Source organism: Hakea prostrata, chromosome 1, assembly GCF_041222555.1.
Source record: "Hakea prostrata isolate BN-2017 chromosome 1, UWA_Hpros_2, whole genome shotgun sequence".
In the NCBI taxonomy this organism is placed as follows: Eukaryota; Viridiplantae; Streptophyta; class Magnoliopsida; order Proteales; family Proteaceae; genus Hakea; species Hakea prostrata.
In genome coordinates, this window is record NC_142600.1 from 2946770 (window position 1) to 2967256 (window position 20487).

The 20487-nt window shown below is 39.2% G+C and overlaps 1 protein-coding gene across 1 annotated transcript; it reads right to left on the reverse strand.

Moving 5' to 3' along the window:
• Positions 1-1374: 1374 nt before the first annotated feature.
• LOC149026668 (bifunctional riboflavin biosynthesis protein RIBA 1, chloroplastic-like) lies at positions 1375-11655 on the reverse strand. Its single transcript, XM_089155090.1, has 8 exons — positions 11291-11655; positions 9821-9981; positions 9589-9665; positions 9273-9494; positions 8751-9073; positions 5733-5862; positions 4549-4845; positions 1375-2865 (listed from the first exon to the last, which is right to left on the reverse strand). The coding sequence occupies exons 1-8, from the start codon at positions 11341-11343 to the stop codon at positions 2569-2571; spliced, it is 1560 nt and encodes a 519-aa protein (XP_089011216.1). The 5' UTR covers positions 11344-11655; the 3' UTR covers positions 1375-2568.
• Positions 11656-20487: the final 8832 nt, after the last annotated feature.

A 20487-nucleotide genomic window follows, 5' to 3' on the forward strand; every position in this document is an offset into this window, starting at 1 on the left:
TCCTGGTGGAAAGCAACCACAAGTACGATGAGAAAAGAAGAATGAGAGAAGAAGGAAAAGAAAGAAAAACAATGTAGTCAACAGTAAGAAGGTGCAGAAAATGGACAACAACCACACCAATGATATGATACTCCATGAGATAGCAGAGTGAATAAGCAAAGGAAAAAACACCGGCAGATTAATGCCAAAGAAACACTGATTAGAGGAAAGAACGCACAAAAAACAAGAAAAGAACAACCCGAGGAGAAACCCAGAGGGAGAGGAAACGGCCAACGCGGCACCGACCGGGCCCCCGCCAAGGGACAGCAAGAAGGACAAGAGAAAAAGAACAAAAAGACAGGAGGAAGAGAAAGGGCCAAGAATGGAGAAACACGGGGGGGCCCAGCAGGGAGGGGCAGGGGGGCAACGGCAGGCAGGAGAACAAGGTGAAGGAGGACCCCCCCACCAAGGCGGGGAAGGGAACAAAGAAAAGACAGAGAGGGCGGCACCAAGAAAGAACAAGACACAAGAAACAAAGGGGGAGAAAAAAGACAGGAAGGCAACAGAGCAGCCCACAGGGGGCAAACAAAAAAAAAAAAAACCACATAACACAAAGGTGGGATGCGAGGAAACAAAGAGACCGCGAGGAGGGCACGCCGCAGGCACCCGCAACAGACAACGACAGACAAAAAAAACGGGAGAGCAAAAAACGCTACAAAGGGAAAAAACAAGAGCCCATGTCAAACGGGAGCAAAGCAGGCGAAGAGAGAGCCACAGGAGGGTAACCGAAAACAAGACACCCGCAAGCACACCCCACCAGAGTTACAACCCCGAAGCCAGCCCCCCCCCAGGAAGTGATCATGCAGAAGTCAGCCGGGGGAATGCCAAGGGTAAAAGTCTGGAACGAGCAAGCCGAGGTTTGCAGCCAAAAAATCCATTTATAACCCATCTCAACAATAAAGCAAGCATTGCACCAGGGCGTCATTTGGAGTGGGTTGCTTTTGGGGTCTTGGCTGCGCGCAGTTTTGTAGCTGTTGTTCCCCTTGCTATTAGTAGTTGTTCTCAACAAACAATTCACTTCCAGAAGGAGAAGAATAAGGGATTTTGAAATCTTTGTTTTTGTGAATACATGTGAAATTTAGCAAAGCAAAAGCATAATCATAGAAAATAACCACTAATTAAAAACCATAATACCATAAATCCAATATTAACCAAGTTTAAGGTGCTACCACCTGTTACATATCAAACCCACTATTTAAAGTGCACCTATATGTATTTATTATTATTTTATGAGCCTAACTAATAAAGTAATAACACGGTTCATATGAGTTTAAGGTGCTACCACCTGTTACATATCAAGCTCGCTATTTAAAGTGAACCTATATGTATTTATTTTTTTATGAGCCTAACTAATAACACACTTCACCTAAAAATCATATCATACTTAAAACCAAAATGGAAGACGGGTCATTTTTTGTCCTTCTTACGTGCTTTGCCCTTCAACCTTCCAGATTTGGGCGCTTCAGCCATCTGTTTTCTAACTTTCTCCATCTGCTCACCAATTTCTGACATTAATTCACCTTTTACCTGCTCTAATTTCTCCTTCGACTTCACAGTTTCAATAGCTTTCAAAACATCATCAACAGTTGCTTTCTCGCCTGGGCCCTCTGGGATTCGTTTGGAACTAGAAGTACAAGGTTCCTCATCCATAGATCTGTCAGCATTATCATCTATAGGTCTCTCAGCATCATCATCCATACGTCTGTCAGTCTCCTCCTCCATAGATGTTATAAGCAGCAACAAGATTATGATTACCACAGTTGGTCTTATTTAAATTTATTGCTGGTTCAGAAGGTGGCTCTCTAAAATGTCATTGCTAATTTTTCCCAGTATATATAGATAAGAATCACATGCATAGACATTCAAAGAGGGCAGTTAAATCACAAGAAAATCTGTTAGTTATTGAATGAACTGCGTGAAACAATTCTTCATGCATGAATGCATGCTTGAACCAACCAACGCTTATTGCATTCTGGTTGTTGTTTGTATGAACCACTCTTCAGGCTTATTGGCTGAACCTGCAGTCTGATCATAGACGTACAAAATCACATTGTCAATGCCATATAACTCACAAAACTGCAGCCGAAAGGGAGATCTGGGTGGATGGGAGACCTGCCCAGGGATTATTTCTGATTCTAAGGGGAGAAAAAGAATCTATATTTGTAGGAATCAGACAGAAATTATTTCAAGAATAGAGAAGTTTTGAGTAAATATTGTTACATGGCAAGTGATAGTGACCAGAAAATGAAAAGGAAATATACTTTCAATTCTAGTGGAGTCATCAATGTTCCAATATTTGTTATTTCAAAGCCTCTGTTCGCAAGAATCACCTTATTTTTCACGATCAAAGTCACAAGTCTATTCATCACCTCATTAGATTGTCAGATACATGTAATTAAACCACTAGTAATTAACCAGAAAATGAAAAGGAAATTACTCACGTTCCAGGCTGGCAATGATCTTCAATTTCCACGTACAAGACCATTTTTGTTTTTCCAACGTTTAGATCAGGTGTGCAGCAGACAGCCACTATGCATTGGATATGCCATCAGATGGCTTATCATCATTGTCTTCATCAGATGGCTTACTGACGATTGGTTCAAAGTTTCCAACCGGCTGACCGTTGAGATTTTCAACAGATTCAGGATTGTAAATATGCCCCATTTTCTCACGTTTTGTTTCCAAGTATCTTTTGTTCTCTCTTGTTACTGGAGTTAACAGAGGAATTCTGCCCACAATTGACAAACCATAGCCTTTAAGCCCACCGTACTTTGCGGGATTGTTAGTCATCAATTTCATTGAACGAACGCCCAGGCCTCTCAGTATCTGCAATTGATTCGACAATATGATTAACTTTATCCATTCAAATCCAGCATCAAAACCTAACAATAAAAGTACTTACTATGGCATAGATAGGACATATTAAAAAAAAGAACTCCAGAAAAGCATTAAACATGATTGAACACAGAATGTTTCTAGTAAAGATTTGAATAGAGACCAAAAACAAATAAAAAATCAAATAAGAAGAGAAAAACAGAGAACCTGAGGCCTAAATTCCTTATAATCCATAGTCTACTGATTTCTTCAAGTAACTCTATTAAAGAGTATGATATGAATGACGATGCAATCAAAAAGATAACAATCTAAAGATCGCAACTAAGGATTTGAAACAGATTCCTAAGGAAATTACAAGTTAGCATCAGATATTACGACCACACTGTCGATAAATACTGCATATTCATTGCTTAGGTAATCTGTTTCTAGCAGGTCACAGATTGAAACAGGTAAAACTAAACTCGATTTACCATGCAGCACCCATATGATCAAACGTGAGCTTGGATCTTTAACCTATTTTGTTAGCACAAGGGAAGTTGCAGTCGCACTGAAACTAACCAGCGTGATGAAGTGGACATTGGATAACAAGTCCACAAAATTTCAGTATCAAATAAAATGCCATGTGTCCAGGGCTATACAGGGAGCTGATCCTGTTTTAGGGGCTTCCCAGGTCCCAGATAATTCAGTTTTTTTTGGGTGGGGGGTGGGGGGGAATCCGTCTGAGCCATGTTGATGGATGATTTGGGCAATTTGAAGGGTAAACAGGTACCATCGATTGGACACATGTATATACCTATGCACCACAGCTTTTATCCCCAACCTTTAACAGGAAAAACAGAGGATTTTATCCCCAAAAAACACCAGCAAAGGACGACTTTCTCAACATGCCCACAGCTTCTATCTCTTCTCCAGATCCCTTTCACAGCGAGTGCAATATGGGTCACAAATAGGAGTGTCAACTGGTTGGATTGTAGTCAGGTCACTCCAGCTAAAATTAGGAAATGAACCAATATGACTGATCCAATAATGGATCTATAAATTCAACTCAATTATTTTCTTAGAAAAACGACACGAGCTATGCAAATTTGGGAAATAAAAATGAGGGAGAGGATTAAAAAACAAAAAGAAAATGCGGAGTCTCAAAAGTGGCTTAGGTCCTTCCCTCCATGACATTTTCATATATGATCCCATACATCCAGATTCCAACCATTTACTAATCAGATCATCACCTAATCAAATAATTGGATTAAGCCCTCAGAAATAAGCCCTTATCCAATCAAATTTAGATCAGATCAGATCAGGATTACAATCTGGTCCATTGACATGCATGAGGTAGCGATGAGCTGTAAAAGTGTATATACACTTGAGCATACATCTATCTATCTACACAATTATCTCACCAAAGCACTATTTATGTCCCCTTTAATAATCTACCTTACCCTGCCCCTTCATTAGCAATCATATCACACTGATTAGACCAAAATTAATAAGATTGAGCAATCAATTAATCTGGCTAACAAGTCCACTATAATATAAATGCATAGGTTTCATCTACCAAACAATGTCATCAGTAGATCTCAAAAGCATTTGATGACTGGCATTCGCTTATCAGTAGAAAATCACATGAAATTGGATTATTTCAATGTTAGAAGCTTAACGGGTATTTTTTGATACCTGAGCACCAATCCCATACTCTCTTGAATCAACTGGAAATCCAAGCTCCTCGTTAGCTTCCACAGTGTCATGCCCATCGTCCTGTAAATTGTAGGCACGGAGTTTGTGGCCCAAGCCAATGCCCCTTCCCTCATGCCCACGGAGGTAAACCAACACACCCCGACCAGCTGCCTTAATCTTCTTCATTGCAAGCGCCAGCTGATCCCCACAGTCGCACTTAGCTGACCCAAATATATCTCCAGTGAGGCACTCAGAGTGTACCCGAACAAGAATATCCTGCCCATCCCCAATATCACCCTGCATGCATAACAAATGCAGTTGTCAGACAAAAAACGAATTAAAATTAACAGCCAAGCGATTGTTGCCTTTGACTTTTTACGCAAGTTCCACCCTCTACAAGTGAAGTATGAGTCACAATGTAGACAAGGTTTGTCCTACTTCTGCCAATCAAAACAATTAGATGAACCTTTAGAAAAGGAAGAAAAAAAAAAAGAAAAAGAATCATTTAATGTGATCTAAACTGGCAACACAAGCATCATGATTAGCATTAAGGGAGCGCAACCTTCCCCCAACCCAAGGGGGAAAACACACTCCACTCAGCAGTGAAGCTACATTAGGGCAGGGCCCCTTCTAAAAAACAAAATTTGAAAATTTCCCCCATTCCCATCCCAAAATTTTGAAAATTCCCCTTGAACCCTCTTTTCATGTGTGAAATATCAGTACTTGGGCTCTCATTTGGAGAAAAACTTTAAACGGTAAAGATAATGGGTAGAAAATTCATTGTGTTCTGTGTGAAATATCGGTACTTGGGCCCTCACAATGTTAAATCTTGGCTCTGCCCCTGACTCTACCTTAGAAACATGCTTAATAGTTATGTCTTGGGATCTTTCCACCTTTATTTTACAGGTCAATGCATCCCTCTCGTGTGAAGGGAGGGTCCTGTAAGTTATATTTTGCTCGCTTGTCTGCTTGTTCCTTTCCCTCTTCTTTTGGTAATGAATTCTTTATTCACTCTCCCAAAAGCAAAATGTTAAGGGTGTCTACCTTGATGGTGACATAGAAGAGTATAGCTAGCATGCCACCGCATCAGGAGGAATACTAATGGATAGCCTTCAATTTACTTTCACTGTTGCATGATGCTAATGCTAATATATATATATTAACGACTTTAAAAAGTTGCTTACATAAACCATAGCAATATGCTCACTACCATCTAACAGTGACTTATAACAATAAGCTGTGAATAGGCCCCACTTCAGTGGCAATAGAGCAGCAGAAGCCCTCTCCACCAACCTCTCTCTCTTCCTCCTATACCTGTAAATTGTAGCCCATGTGATAAATTCTGATCAGACTTTCAAATAAAACAACATAAAGATTCATAAAATGTACAAGAATGTGATGAACAACACTAATTTCCCCTCCCAAAACTAAGGGCCAACCGCCATGCATATATTTTCAACCACCATAAAAATGTATAGATCAGAGACAACTACAGACATAGCAAATCTTCAGTGTTCTAAAAATTCGTATATGACTTCTCATGGTCTTACACTATCCTCCTCCCCCACCCCAAGGAAGAGAGAGGGTTGAGATTTTGGGTTACAGCATCTACACCTCTCAGACTACCATTTCAAATTGCAATTGTTGATGGCAATAAAAATGTGCAATTAAGTGGGAAGCATTGGCCAAGACAAGACTATGGACTTCCATATCTTATGATCCTAACAAGCAGGACATAAAGGTAATTAATGATGGAAAAGAGTTGTTGCTAATGTGGAGGCATAAAAATGCCACCCATATTAAATGGTCATAGTTACATAAAAAGGAAGTCAAGATAACCAAGTTAATATACGAACCATGATGCAAAATTTTCCTAGCAAAGAATGCAATGTACAAGGGATTAAGATTTTCTGAACAACACCTCTACGTGTATCTAAAACATGGAACCGGATTTTGTTTTAATCCCTTGAGTCTCTTTGACAAGCAGTCAAAGTTTCTACACTGGAATAAGTATGCAATTTGATCATTGGAGCACAAATTCTACCCCTATAAAAGAAATTACACAACTAAAGGATTGATATTTTACAACACCACTTCAATAGAGTAAATCTCCCCATGACTAGCAACTGTGTGGTGCATCACTGCCTCTAATCGTCTTCTCCTGCTGTACAAACTACAAAACAAAATAACAGTACTACGGTAGCACCAATTACATAATCTCATTATCAAAACTATTGCACAAGCAGGGAGAGGGAGAGCAAGAGAATCATGTATGGTCAAAAGAAGGTGGAGGGAAGTGACAAGTCTACAGTCCCCAAAGAGTGATCTGAAAAAGTCCCGACTTCCCGGAGAACATCTGAATGATGCCTTTAAGACAGAAGGGGAGGAGAAGAAGGAGATAGTGTGAAAAACACCACCACCAGAGTTTGATCTGAATGTGTCCCCATTTCCCTAATAACCTGCACATGAACGATGACCAGGTAAAGAGATGGGGATGGCTAATGATTGGAGGTGGCGAAGATGGGGGCGCCACCACATGAAGGAGTTCATTGGGCAAGAGAGGAGTTGGTTTCTTGTTTTAATCCGAATCAACAGCAGCATAAAGGGCAGACAGGAGTTTCACAGCTTTTTTTTCAGTGTTTAAATCTCTGACTATCTTCAACAGTCTGTTTATCAGGCAACAGTTTCCCAAAGAATGAAATCCAGCAATCTCCAAAAGTTTGTACCCAACATCTTACTTTCCTTCTCTGTCCACCTGATGTTATTTGAACAATAGTGTTATGTGTGAACTGAAGTCTTGTTCCTGGTTTTGAAGATTGACTTGCACCGACATATTTTGGCAGACAACCCAAACGATCCATGTACCTGATTGGAACTCTATATATTTACTTCAAATTCTCTTTTAGGGTCACTATGAAATCTGGGGATTTTTGCCTTAGGGATTTGCGGGAGAGTTCGTAATGCCATTCTTGGTGTTTTTTGAGAGATATCCACTGTAATCTTCTTCTGTACATGGTGAAATTCTTCTTCACCCATCACGTTGGTGTGTAAACCATGTTCACTCTTTGTGTTGCCTTCTTTAGTTCCAGTTTTTGTTCATGGCTTCCTGGTGTTTGTTTTCATTACTCCCAACAATGTCTCTCCCTACCCTTCGGCATCCTGCAATTGGAAGGGTTCAATCTGCATGACCAAGATTCATGTTTGGGTCTATCGATTCCAATTCAAGTGCTTAGATTTATTGGCTCAATATTTAAATTTTAAATGTTTTAAGTTCTGAGTTTCAGGATTTAAGATCCAAGTCTCATAGCATCTTCCACCAGTTTTTGTTGCTTGGTTTTACAGTGTTGAAGCATATTCCATAAGGACAACAATTAGCAGGCAAGTAGGGTGGCAACAGGAAACAAGAGAAGGCAGGAAGAGAAGAAGGGGGTGGTTTAAGAGGAGATGGAGAGGTCCTTTACTCCTTTAGCAAGGGGAAGATTAGGACCATGGAAAGACAAGATGGAGTCAGGGAGATAGGAGACACCAAAGGAAGATAGGAGCTTCTAGGAACTAGAGAAAGAGAGTAGTGCAGGGAGGCTGAGTAACAAAACAGTCTCCTACCTTCTTGAGTTATTTGATCCAGTCTACAGCTACTATCTCATTTTTTTTCCTTTAGCAATGGATGCTTTATTGCGTACATGCAGCAATCAGTCATCAGAACTCCTAACCTTGGGGATGAGGGTGTGGAGATTTTGATGTGATACTTCCTTTTGCATGTCTTGGTAGCCTTGACATTGTCAATGGTGACCAGTACCACGATGGAGGAGATTTTGGGGATTAGGTTACAAGGCATGTAGAGAGAAGGAAAGGGAGGAATTACCATTTTAAGAAGAATACGAGATTTTGATAGGTGAATTTTCTTGACTAGGCACAAATGAAAGAAAGTAATTTTAGTTTAGAATCTAAAATAAAAAGACTCTTAAGTCTCTTACTTCAGAGAGAGTGAAATACCCCTAAAACACATTAAGAAAAGCATATACTATCATCAATTGATGATAGTATATGAAATGAAAGCAATAGGAATAACAAAGAAATTTTGAGAAAATATAAAATAAGTAATTTAAAAGAAATGACATAATAAGTGTAGTTATAAAAGATTAAGAAACACAAACCATCAAGGAGATTGGAAATTTCTTGCCCATGAGCTGGAGTGATGTTACCTGATTAAATCAGCAATAGAAATGATCTTCAAGTTCTCTCTCTGAGCAAACTGTTGGAGCTTTGGTAATCGAGCCATGGAGCCATCGTCATCTACAACCTCACAAAGTACAGCGACTGGTTCTAAACCAGCAAGCATCGCAAGATCAACAGAAGCTTCTGTATGTCCAGCTCTTTTCAGAACACCCCCCTCCCTGTACTTCAGAGGAAATATATGACCCGGACGATTGAAATCTTCAGGTTTTGAATCTCTAGAGGTAAGTGCCAGTATGGTTGTTGCTCTATCATGAGCTGATACCCCAGTGGTTGTACCATATTTTGCATCCTACATAAGTGCTTTGTAGTCAACAGACTCAAGGCCAAAGATGCACATATCAAAATTACAAAAGCACCGAGCATATATGCATTAGAGAGAAAGAATATGCAAACCACTAGCCTGATAGTTCTGCGATACAGCAGTGCTATATCTTATTAGTTGAAGGATAAAACATTGATTTTGAACATTTCAAGACTAGAAAGCATACCACTGACACTGTGAATGCTGTAAGAAGTTTTTCCTCGTTCTCCTTATGGGTTACCATCAAAGGAAGTTGTAACCTTTCCAGGTCTTCCTCTTTCATACTAACACACACGATTCCAGTTCCGTGCTTTACAATAAAATTCATAGCTTCAGGTGTCACCAGGGATCCTGCCATTATTAAATCTCCCTCATTTTCTCTGTCTTCATCATCTACTACAATGACCATCTGAAAGGTAGAATCAAAATTACTACAGACAACAAAGAAAAACAAACAACACACCCAGAACCTGCAACAGAAACTAGATAGAAAGAGAACAAACCTTGCCTTGGCGGATATCTTTGATTGCCTCTGGGATTGAAAAGAACCCTGCCGTAGGGTGATCCAGATCTTCTTCATCTGTATTAACAAAAAAGCATCAGTTGAAAGAATTATCTCTGGTGCAAGTGTTCCAAATAGTATTGCATCAGATCGCATCCCAAAACCCTTCTCCCCATCAATCAAAGTACTTTATCCAGACACCTTACCACCTTAGGGATCAGATAGAAGATCACCTTCTCCAGAATTTAATGTAGCCCTTACTTCTTCATTCCCCTTGAAACTGAAGCACACATTTCTATTCAGATTCACCAAGGCCGCATTTGATGTATTTACATTCATGACAAATGGTTTCGTGCAGTGTAATCTATTGAGCCAACTAGAGTTTTTGTATTTCCTATAGAAAGCAAGGTGGTTAGTCAACAGGGGGGAAAATTAAAAGCAATCAAGCTGAATGGATCATTAACTTTTCAATACATTTGAACAAAATGAAAAGATTACTTTTATTTTGTTGATTACTTCAAGAGTTAAGAAATATATATGACTTGCTGAAATGGATTAATTTTTCTATTCCCTTCCAAGTCAGTGTACTCATGATTCACTGATCAATTGTGGATGACTCAAGAAGCACTTCCAAACCTTGACAATATGAGCATCGGAAGTTCCAATCGAAATTCAGAATCAAGATAATAGAATCAGCATGAAACATAAATGACACACATTACTGAAAGGAATAATGAGACAACCATAAACATGAAACCTATCTCAGGATTTTCATAAAGGATTTTTTAGCTGGCCTTAGGTAATGTTGTCTCATTCACTTAAGATATTATTCATGGACAAGCAAATAACCCTTTAATGAATCCAATAACAAATAATTAAAATATCAAGGTCTAAAAGGATAAAAATTCAACCCCTAAATTTTGAGATAAAAAACAGAATTTTCAAAAGGTAGGTAATATTTTCAACTTTTAAGTGCTGGGATTTCATGTGATGCTTTCCAACAAAACTTAGATAGATTAAAATCTAATTTATATTGAAAGAATTTGTTTCAGTCATCCTTAATTTGGAGTGTGCAAATGTTCGTTAAAATTGCTATGAGACGATCAAATTTTGACGATCCAAACAGATGAGCTTTATAGTCGTTTAATAGATTAAGAATAAGACCAAACTCATGGTCGTCATAGGCAATCAGATAAAATCTAAGAAGTGGACCTCCAGAGAAGGGAACAGTAAAGAGCAATACAGATGCATGGTATAAATTAATTACGAAAATGGATTATGTGTTGCAAGTGCGGTAGCTATGAATAGTGAAGCCAGATTTCTTCTACCTCAAGTTGCTGATTCAGTAGTACTGGGTCGAGAGAGGTAAATGCAGCTGCTATGTTAGGGGTCAAGGGTCCAGCTTTTCAAATCAAGGCCAAGCAAACCATGGTGGAAGGAGATAATAGCATCAATCATTCAGTTATACCCTAGTGTTTTAGCCCCTAGCATGAAGGCATGATCGTGAAGTATTCCATTTTAGGTACGTCACCGTTCTAATCCATAATCGAAGTTTTTCTCTCTTTTTTTCGTAAAAATTCACAATCGAACATAAACATGACAAAAGTAGAACAGAATGAAGAACCTAAACGAAATCTCTGCTGAAAAATGAAGAGAATATGCAACGAAAAACGACCATGCAAGGAAAAGGAGGAATTACTAACTGAGAACTAAAAAGATCCCTGGTAAGGCTATAAAGGTTGGTGATGGACGCCATTGCTCCCGCTCTGCTCGACAAATCTGACAACGTTTAGTTAGTATATGTTATTTTAATATCAATAACCAATAAAACGGGAAGATACTAGTTAAAAAATTTAGGTTGAAACTTTGGCGATTGGGCGCAGAAATGAAGCGGTGACAGCTACAACTTCGCGAGATTTGCGTGGATGAAATAAGGTTGCGTTTGTTTGCAAACGTAGGGTGAGAAAAAAAACCATCTGGGGTTCATGTGTAGTGAATTTTGCTTGGGAGCAGTACCCCAAAACCTAAAACCCTAAACCCCAAAGCTTAACCATAAACCCTTATACTCTAAAAACTTGTACCCCAAACTTTAAACCCTACATCCCAAACCCTACACCGTTTTCCAGTTTTTTGGGGGACACTGCTCCCAACAGTTAACGCTTAAGATTGAAAGTTGAGTGGTAGATTAAATAATAACAATAGATTTAAGGCACATATAGAAAATTAAATTTAAGTGGGAACAATGCCGATTTTTTGGCTTCAACTCGAACCGCGATCGGTTCGTTTAGAATCATGCGAACCAAGCAGGTTTGAAATCCTCTTTTCATACCCTCTTCTTTGGATATCCTCCGCCATCAAATTACTTAATTTAAATACTGGTCATAGATAGTAGAATATTCAATGTATATCTAATTGTGTGATTCACAGTCAGAAAGAATCAAACCACCACCATGACACCGCCATTTGCTTGTTTAGCTTGCCTATGCTCTCTGCGCTTCAGCTTCTGTGCTTCCTGCTCTTATCTGTAGTTCAATGAATGAGCAAGGAAGCCGAAGGTGTGGAAGGGCTCGTGTTCCTCGATCCAGATACAACTACATACATATCTTGCTTAGGAGAAGTATTTTCTTCACCAAAAGCGTCATTTTTTAGAAAACATCGATATGATTGCTCTGGTTTCAAATTGAAAACCTACTCCATCTCCTTCAGAAGTGAAATTGAATCCTCAACAATCCAAAATCTAGAGCAGGAACTCCCAAATGAATTGGTTGTCCAAAAAAATTGCTCAAAACCCTAATCCACATGTGAGTTAGGATCACCCGAAATATGTCAGAACATTCAATTTCTCAGCAATCAAACAGGAAGGCTTCATATCGTAAACCCTAATACTTAAATGTATAACCATTCCAAGTTTCGAGCATTACCCAAAAGAAACCCCATTGCCACTGCGATACGACAAACTAACCTAACAGTAAGCCATGAAAAGGTTAAGAAGATCTTGACCTTTTAAGATCAAACACTATATCTCTTTAGGCTTTAACATTGGATTCTCAAAATCGATCCTGTAACATATTGATCGGCAAATTATTTACCCTGAACGCTTTACCCACCCACTGGCTACTGCCACATCCTCCCTTTTCACTTTTTTTTCCCCCTAATGTGCATTTGTTATTTCATTTTTCTCGTGAACCTCAACCTGGCGGCGAATTATGGAAACTGGAAAAGATGGAAGGCTGCTTCTTTGGTTATATCTGAGAAACATGACTGGCGGATGGAATCGGAGCTGGAGAAGATGTTGTCACAGACGATTCTTTCGCCGTGAAAGACGGATTTCACTACGATCTTCACCGCGTTGACCAAGTTCTTGATTTTGGTTTCGAGTGTCTCCCAATCCAGCTTTTGGGTATTTGAGGAGGTGAGTTTCTCGAACTTGAGTTGAGTATGACCCGGAGGATTCTGCGGCGGAGGATATCCAAAGAAGAAGGTATGAAAAGAGGATTCCAAAGCAGCTGTTCGCATGATTCCAAATGAACCGATGCTAAAAAACCGGCATTACTCCCACTTAAAATTCAATTTTCTACATGTGCTTTGAATCTATGGTTATTATTAAATCTACATTTCAACTTTCAATCTTTAGCGTTAGCTGTTGGGAGCAGTGCCCAAAAAACTGGAAAACGGTGTAGGTTTTTTTTTTTTTTGTCAAGAAACGGTGTAGGGTTTGGGATTTAGGGTTTAAGGTTTGGGATACAAGTTTGTAGGGTATAAGGGTTTATGGTTAAGCTTTGGGGTTTTAGGGTGAAGAAGCGATTTTAGGGTTTGGGTTTGAGCGTAATCGCTTCTTCATCGCAGCTTATTTTTCTTCGTTTCATAAGTATTGTGTACCTACAAATCGACCAATTGATCCTCTCAGGTTGTGCTCTTCTTCATCACTTCTCTTTCGCTCCCATTCTAATTGCTCTTTCTTTGGGTGCGCCAATAATTCCTCGCTTCGGAGACCCATATGGGCTCGAAAAGTCACATGCTTCTACTTTGGTTGATGAAATGCATGAAGAGGGAGAAGGAAAAGCCACATTGAAGAATTATCGGTATGCTCAGAAATCATGGCGTGTAAAGGTGAAAGGTTTCTGTTTCTCAAAGGACTGGTACGATTTCGTTCGTGGTAATGATATTGGCTTTGGGGATTTCGTGGTGTGTAAGTTTTGATTCGCTTGACCTTGTTCAGCAGGAAGTTATCCTAAGGGTGATTAACAACCCTTCTAATAAACCAAAGGCAGCCCAAGATTCTTTGGGATTTTGATAACAAAAAAATAAATTCAGGAATTCATGTGCGATGACTGTCATCAGTTTTAGTGTTATTATATTTGCATGTGGAAAAAGAAGTTTAAAATTTCAATATATTGGCTCTCTGATGCAATTGATATAGAGTTTCGCTCTATGTTACGGAGTATTCCCAAGTGTTTTGCGGCAGCTAATGGTATGATTGGATAAATATTCCAAGTTGTCTTTAAAGACGAAAGTGGATTTTCATGGTTAGTGAGACTGATGCAGAATAGTGGTCGAGTGTGCATGGGAGGTGGTTGGCTTGAATTATTTTATGCAACTCGCTTGAAGGAAGGAGACTTGTGTGTTTTCGAGCTTGTGATCTTCCAACAGATGTCTGTAACTATTTTTGAGGAAAACCCACATAAACTTATCTGTGGGAACTTGATACCAAAATGCATCTGATTATTTTCTTAAAGTGCAGAGGACTAGCAAATGCTGCCGTGTTTACAGACCTTCGTCAAAGAGGCTTGGCGCCTACCCGATTCAGTCCCGGTTCCAGGTTTCCCAGTCTTCCTTATTCCTTATCGAACCTTTGAAGATGATGAATTTTCATTCTTTAAATTTTACCCCACCAGAGTTGAAGATGTCTACTTTCTACAGTGTTAACAATCAGTTATGGCTCCATTGAACAAACGGTTTTCCTTTCTCAGTTTTCTTGGACACCTTCATGGATTATAAGCATCTCATTGGATGCTCTGGATGTATTAGTCCATAATTGATTCCTTGATAATAGCATTGATTAGATTCCTAATCTGTTATAGTTTTGGGACAGCGTTACTGTTGTTGTAGTCTATATATCTCATACTTTAGGAACTGAAAATAGCTTCTTGTTCACCTGATCTGACAACCTCTCAGCTACTTATTCATCCATCGTGTGTGATGTATGACAGTCCACTGGTAACTCAAGTGCTTTTTTCCTAACTGGTGCAGCTCAAAACCTGCTTTGCCTATGTTTAGCTGAGGAACTCGGGGTAATAATATCCAGTCCATGGCTTTCTTGGTTCTAGGCTGCAACTTTGCCTGCATTTGTTTCTTGTCTAGCCGTGCCATATATCCTGTATAACCATATCCTCCGGAAAAAAAAGGAAACACCTGTAACCCCTGCAATGACTACACGGAAGTTGGAGCAGTTGGGCCCTGCCACAAGAAATTGGGGTGATGGTTGGTACAACGATTCTTGCTGTCTCATTTTGGGTCTTCACTTAAGTGGCATTCAATCTTGGAAAGAACATATCCTCCTTCTCCCCCATGATTGTAGGTGATAGTTAATTTTTCAGACCATAATTGTATTTTGTATTTGATTAGATCCATTCACACAACTGACATAATTACTTGGCTAAGTGATGGATCAAGTATTGCTGTCCCCATTTTTCTTTTGACAGGAAAACAATATATTTCCTGTACAGAAAATTGACAAATGCTTTTGACAGTGGATATTATATGAGCCAATAATAGCCTATCTACAATTATTTCTGGAGTTATATCGTTTGAACCACTGAATCTTCTTTTTCCATTGTATTTTTCAATATTTGTTAGTGAACTACTCAAGACAGTTGTCTTTCTTTCTAACAGCCATGTTAATTTGTATCGTTTAAGTGGCTCAGAATTGTATCTTTAGTTCTGTGAACATTCTAAGCTGAACAGCCATTGGAAGCCATAATTTGGGAGAACGGTCATAGGCTCATAGCTTTTTGTCGAAGTATAATTGGCTTCGTTCTGGCTGGATCCAGATGGAGCTTCATTTGTGCATAGATAGACTCTTGGCATTGAAGTGTTGTTACTGCAATGCTTGGTTTATCCATTCTCCTGCCGTTGGGAGTCCTGGATTGGGATGATTGCTTAAGTGAAAAGTCATCAGCTTGGGATACCTTGGCATGGTTTGCAGTTTTGGTAGGCATGGCAGGCCAACTGACAAACCTTGGTATTGTAACATGGATGTCTGATTGTGTGGCCCAAATGCCTTCAACCTTTTTCATTGAGCTGGCTTATCACATGTGGTTCTTCAGTGTGCTTATTTCTTCATTCACTAATTGTTTGAGAGTCAGACCGGTCATGTAGGTGCTTTGTTCTCTGCATTTTTGCCATGCATCTGGCATCTGGCATCTGGAGTTTCTGGTGATCTGGCAGCCCAGGCTTTGGCACACAACACAAACTTACTTGGTGCACTAACACATTATAGTAGTGGTCAGGCTGCTGGGTGTTACGGAGGTTTTCCTCAAAAACGTCTTTACCATTTGATTGACAAATTTTATTTTACAGTCTTTCTTCACTTGGAACCCTTATGCCTGGTGGGATGTGCATATCTTTGCATGCGGTGGCATGCTATTCTTTTCTGTTCCATCTTTGTGTCTTTATTTTTGTTCCTTCTATGGTTAATACCCACACCAGCTGAGGAATTGATGACTTTTTGCTTTTTCTTCTTTCTTTCTCTCCCCCCCCCCCCCCCTAATTATGACAGTGGGTGTGTAGATCTACCTGATATGTTCAAGCTGGGCTTTATCATGGCCGTCATTAATGCTGCCATCTCAGGAATTGTTGGAGGTTTCTGGTGGAAAATTTTGGGCCTTTACTGAGTTCCAGTTCTCAAGTAAGTTGGTAATTTATAGGATAGATATTATTATTTGCGTTTTGACTTTGATTCTTCTATTCATGAACATGATATTAAACTTCACTTGTTTTTTTGAGAAAATTCATCAATTATTTACAACAGCCAAATTGGAGCTCCTACTGATGTAGTGTTGTAGTGACACGTATTGGGCACTGGAAGTAGATCAAATGCCCTTCCTCATAAACATTTTTGTGTAGAATGCACTACTTGTTTTTCACATTCAAAGGTATCCATCGATCCTTGAGAACATTGATAGAAATGTGCTATCGTGATCCATGCTAGATCCAGAAATTAATCTCACCTAACCCACATCCCGTGGAGAATAACCACTATTCGAGGCCTTCCTGGATAGGGCTCCAAGTGAAACGTATGTGCCAAGCGTGGCTCAGTTTGTTTAGCCTTTAAGATTCTACCTGAGTATCTGTATTTTATTGGAAATTAAACTTTGGTTGGTTTATGTATTTGTTGGGTCTTTAGTTGGATGTGGTTTTCTAGTAATTGGCCTCTTTAATGGGCCTAAAAGATGACTGGAAGCTAGGCATATGAAATTAATTAGTTTAGTGTCTTTATTTATTTATATTAAGTTTAATTAAAAATGTTTTAGTTAGGCTGGATTTGGGTTCTGTAAGTTTAGTCCTGTTTTGAGTTGGTTTTCTTTATTATTCAAGTTTCATAGACAGCATATGTTCACCTAAGATTAGGTTGAGCCTTCCTCTTTTACGGTTTGAGTCCATTTTTTCCAATCTTGGTATAAGTTTGTAAGGTCCAGCATTGTACATGAGTTTTGATTTGGGTTCTGTAAGTTTAGTCCTGTTTTGAGTTGGTTTTCTTTATTATTCAAGTTTCATAGACAGCATATGTTCACCTAAGATTAGGTTGAGCCTTCCTCTTTTACAGTTCGAGTCCATTTTTTCCAATCTTGGTATAAGTTTGTAAGGTCCAGCATTGTACATGAGTTTTGATAATTGAAACAAATCTCAGTTTTGCAGGTAACCAAGATGAAACCTTGGGGGAGTTAGAAGGTACTGAGTCTTAGTAGGCTTTGACTGGTTTCTATTAGTTTTGACAATAATTTCAAAATGTCGATAGTGTTAACCAGTTTCAACCAGCTCATCATATGTCAAGTTTTATCTAAAGTAGATGGTTTTGATTAGTTATGATCAGATCTTGGTTTTCGGCTGCTGTGAACCTTGGTTGGCACCGAAATCTTCTTGATTAATAAAAAAGTTGTATTTGCTTCATGTCTCCTTGCTCGAGTTCAACCAAGGAATGTATATGCTCTTTCTTATTTATAAATAACAATGTCTCAAGTAAATGATATATTGAACTAATATTAGGCATATGTAAGGGTCAGTACATGATTTTACTCAATAAACATTATTGTCCGAACCAGAACCTTCAGAATTTAAGTTAAGAGTATGGCGAAAAGTTTTTTGCAGTCATGTTTGATGAGATTATTGGATACCATGTAGGAAGTTAAAAAGGCGAACCTAGTGCCCAAAGCTTCTGCACAAGCTGAGTCGACCCCCCGGGGGGGTTTGCATTTTCCTCTGCAGTCTCACCGCAGAAATTTTTGCTAAGAGGCTGTTTTGATTCTTTGACCTTGAACTACAACAGTGGTCCACTGAACATTGTGCCAAAGCCCGCTCCTGTGTGAGAGGATGATATCCTAATTGTTGGATGGACATGTCAAGACTTGGATTAGCTACGAGTCAAATTTTAACTTTAAATCTAAATCAAATACCCTCACATCCAATGTATGTCCATACAGCATTGCATGTTTGCAATTATTCATGTGTAGGATTCCATCTTAATTTTGTATATTACAACAGAAACTGAACATGTGAGCAGAGGATATGGAGATCTACTTTGTTCACGATTTAGGGGTCATCTGATCTCCTGAGTGGGAGTTATTTGGACCGATTGGAAGATAGAAGTATGTTTTATTTATTAAGGAAGAAGGGTACTTAAGTCATTTTAATTTTAATTTGAATCACAATGCAGAGGCAAAGTAGAAGTGAGAATGGTTCCTGCTTTTTTTCACTCTGAACATTTTCACAAAAGGAACCAATAGGAGAGTTTGTTAGACCCAAAAAGAAAAAAAAATTGCCCGAACAAGGTAAGCTTTTTGAATACTTTTGAATGCATTTGATTAGAAAGAGGAGAAAGAAAGTCTAAAGAGAGATTTTAAACTTCCCATATTTCTCAACATGGTCCATCGTCTGGTGAGCGCCCATAGAACAAAGAGAAAACCAAAAAGGGGAATTTGGCCTGCCATTAAGGAGTCTAAGAACCCCATCCTTTTCAGCAGACCTAACTCAAATGCTCTGTTTTTTTGTACCTACTTTCTTTAATGAAGAGAACTTCTTGGATGCAAATTACTATTGTGTTCTTTTCCATTGTAGATGACACATCTCACTCACACTCCCCTCCCCTCCGGGTCACATTAAATATCGGCCATGTGATCATAATTTGATGTCACTGGTTATGAATTTTTTTTGTTTACTACAGAAGTGCTGGCTCCTCCATGCACACTTGCTGAAGGGGGTAGGGGTTTTGGTGTATAGATTCTTTTCTGTTTCTAATTTCATAAAAAAGGGTACTTTCTCTAAGACTTTTAGTATTAGATTGGTGTCGGTGTTGGTTCTAGTTTCACCAGCAACCAATATGGTAAACTAAGTCTTCATCTGCACTTGCATGGCTCGTCAGGCATTGCAGAAATTCACGGCCGTTTATTGGTAAGCAGTGTTGCTTTTCCTCCTCCATTGGCAACATTTATGTCTATGGAATCACCTGAACAATTTCACAACAAAATCTTCTGCATCTGAAATCATTGATTGTGGTTGTCTTTGAAGTCGATTAATCATAGATCAGGAGGGCATCAATAATGGATTTGTGTCTATAGAAGTTAATCTTCATGGTTTAGTAGATTATCTGATTTTGAACTGACGAACTCAATTTCATCCTATGATTTAAAAGCCTGTATTTGACTACCTACTCTCTTCTCCTGCAGTTGCTGAAACAGTGGAGGTGCATTGGTTGGGGGAGTACCGTTCAGGCCCTGCAATGCATGTGTTAGCATTTGCAGTACCAACTTGGCTTTGGACACTTTCCATGGGGTCGGTGCGGTGGTTGGACCAGTACGGTTCAGAAACTGTCAGCATCCACAGTAGATAATATTTCCCTTTCCATCCCACGCTTGGATGTAATTGCAGAATCGAAGACAATGTGCTGGTGCTCATCCTCAAGGCGGTGGGGTCTGTTTGGTGATGGCGACCTCACAGCTCGTGTTAGTCACGTGGCGATTGGGCTTGTTTCTCTAATTTATCTGCACATTCACGTGCATTTGTAGAATTGTAGCCCCCACTACAGCGGGGAACCTACCACCACGAGTTACCACATGAGAATATATGGAGAGAAATTGGAAAAACAAATTTGAATGTTGCCATAATTTAAAATTTAGTTGTCAAACCGGGTTCAACCGTTGAGACAATCACTTTAAAGTTTAAACTTTAAAGGTCGGCTGAATGGGCCAGCTTGGGAATGGAAAGAGAGTGAGAGATATCTGATTCTTCTCAAAAGTTAGAAATCATCTTTTCTTTTTTGATGCTAAAAGAAACTTACCAAAGAGAAAAGGATATTTAATTCAGAACTGTGATAATCGTCAATTAAGCAAAGCAACTTTCCTAACTGAGTGAGACGGACGAAGTTGACTTGTCCAGGATGGCCCATCTCGGCCCCCCAGAACTGTCCTACCCAACATGCCAAATCAGGCCCACTATATTGGTCACAGAATTTGGGCCTCTTGGGAATGAGAAACGTTACTATATAATCCAATTCAGAACTTACATGAATAGCAGAATAGGGAAAGAAAAAGATATGTTGGGCTTTGATTTAGGTTTTACTCTGGCTTCAAATTGTTCCGCTTTCCTCTTGTCAGGGATGTGAGCTTGATGGTGTACCTGGTCTTGT

What these genes read in the sequence shown, in the direction of transcription:
- LOC149026668 (XM_089155090.1), bottom strand. Translation starts at nt 11,343, where the DNA reads ATGGCGTCCATCACCAACCTTTATAGCCTTACCAGGGATCTTTTTAGT. An exon ending in AGCATATTGCTATGGTTTAT is followed by an intron (nt 4,846 to 5,732) that starts GTAAGCAACTTT and finishes TTATGCATGCAG; the next exon opens with GGTGATATTGGGGATGGGCA. An exon ending in AGTATGGGATTGGTGCTCAG is followed by an intron (nt 2,866 to 4,548) that starts GTATCAAAAAAT and finishes AATCAATTGCAG; the next exon opens with ATACTGAGAGGCCTGGGCGT.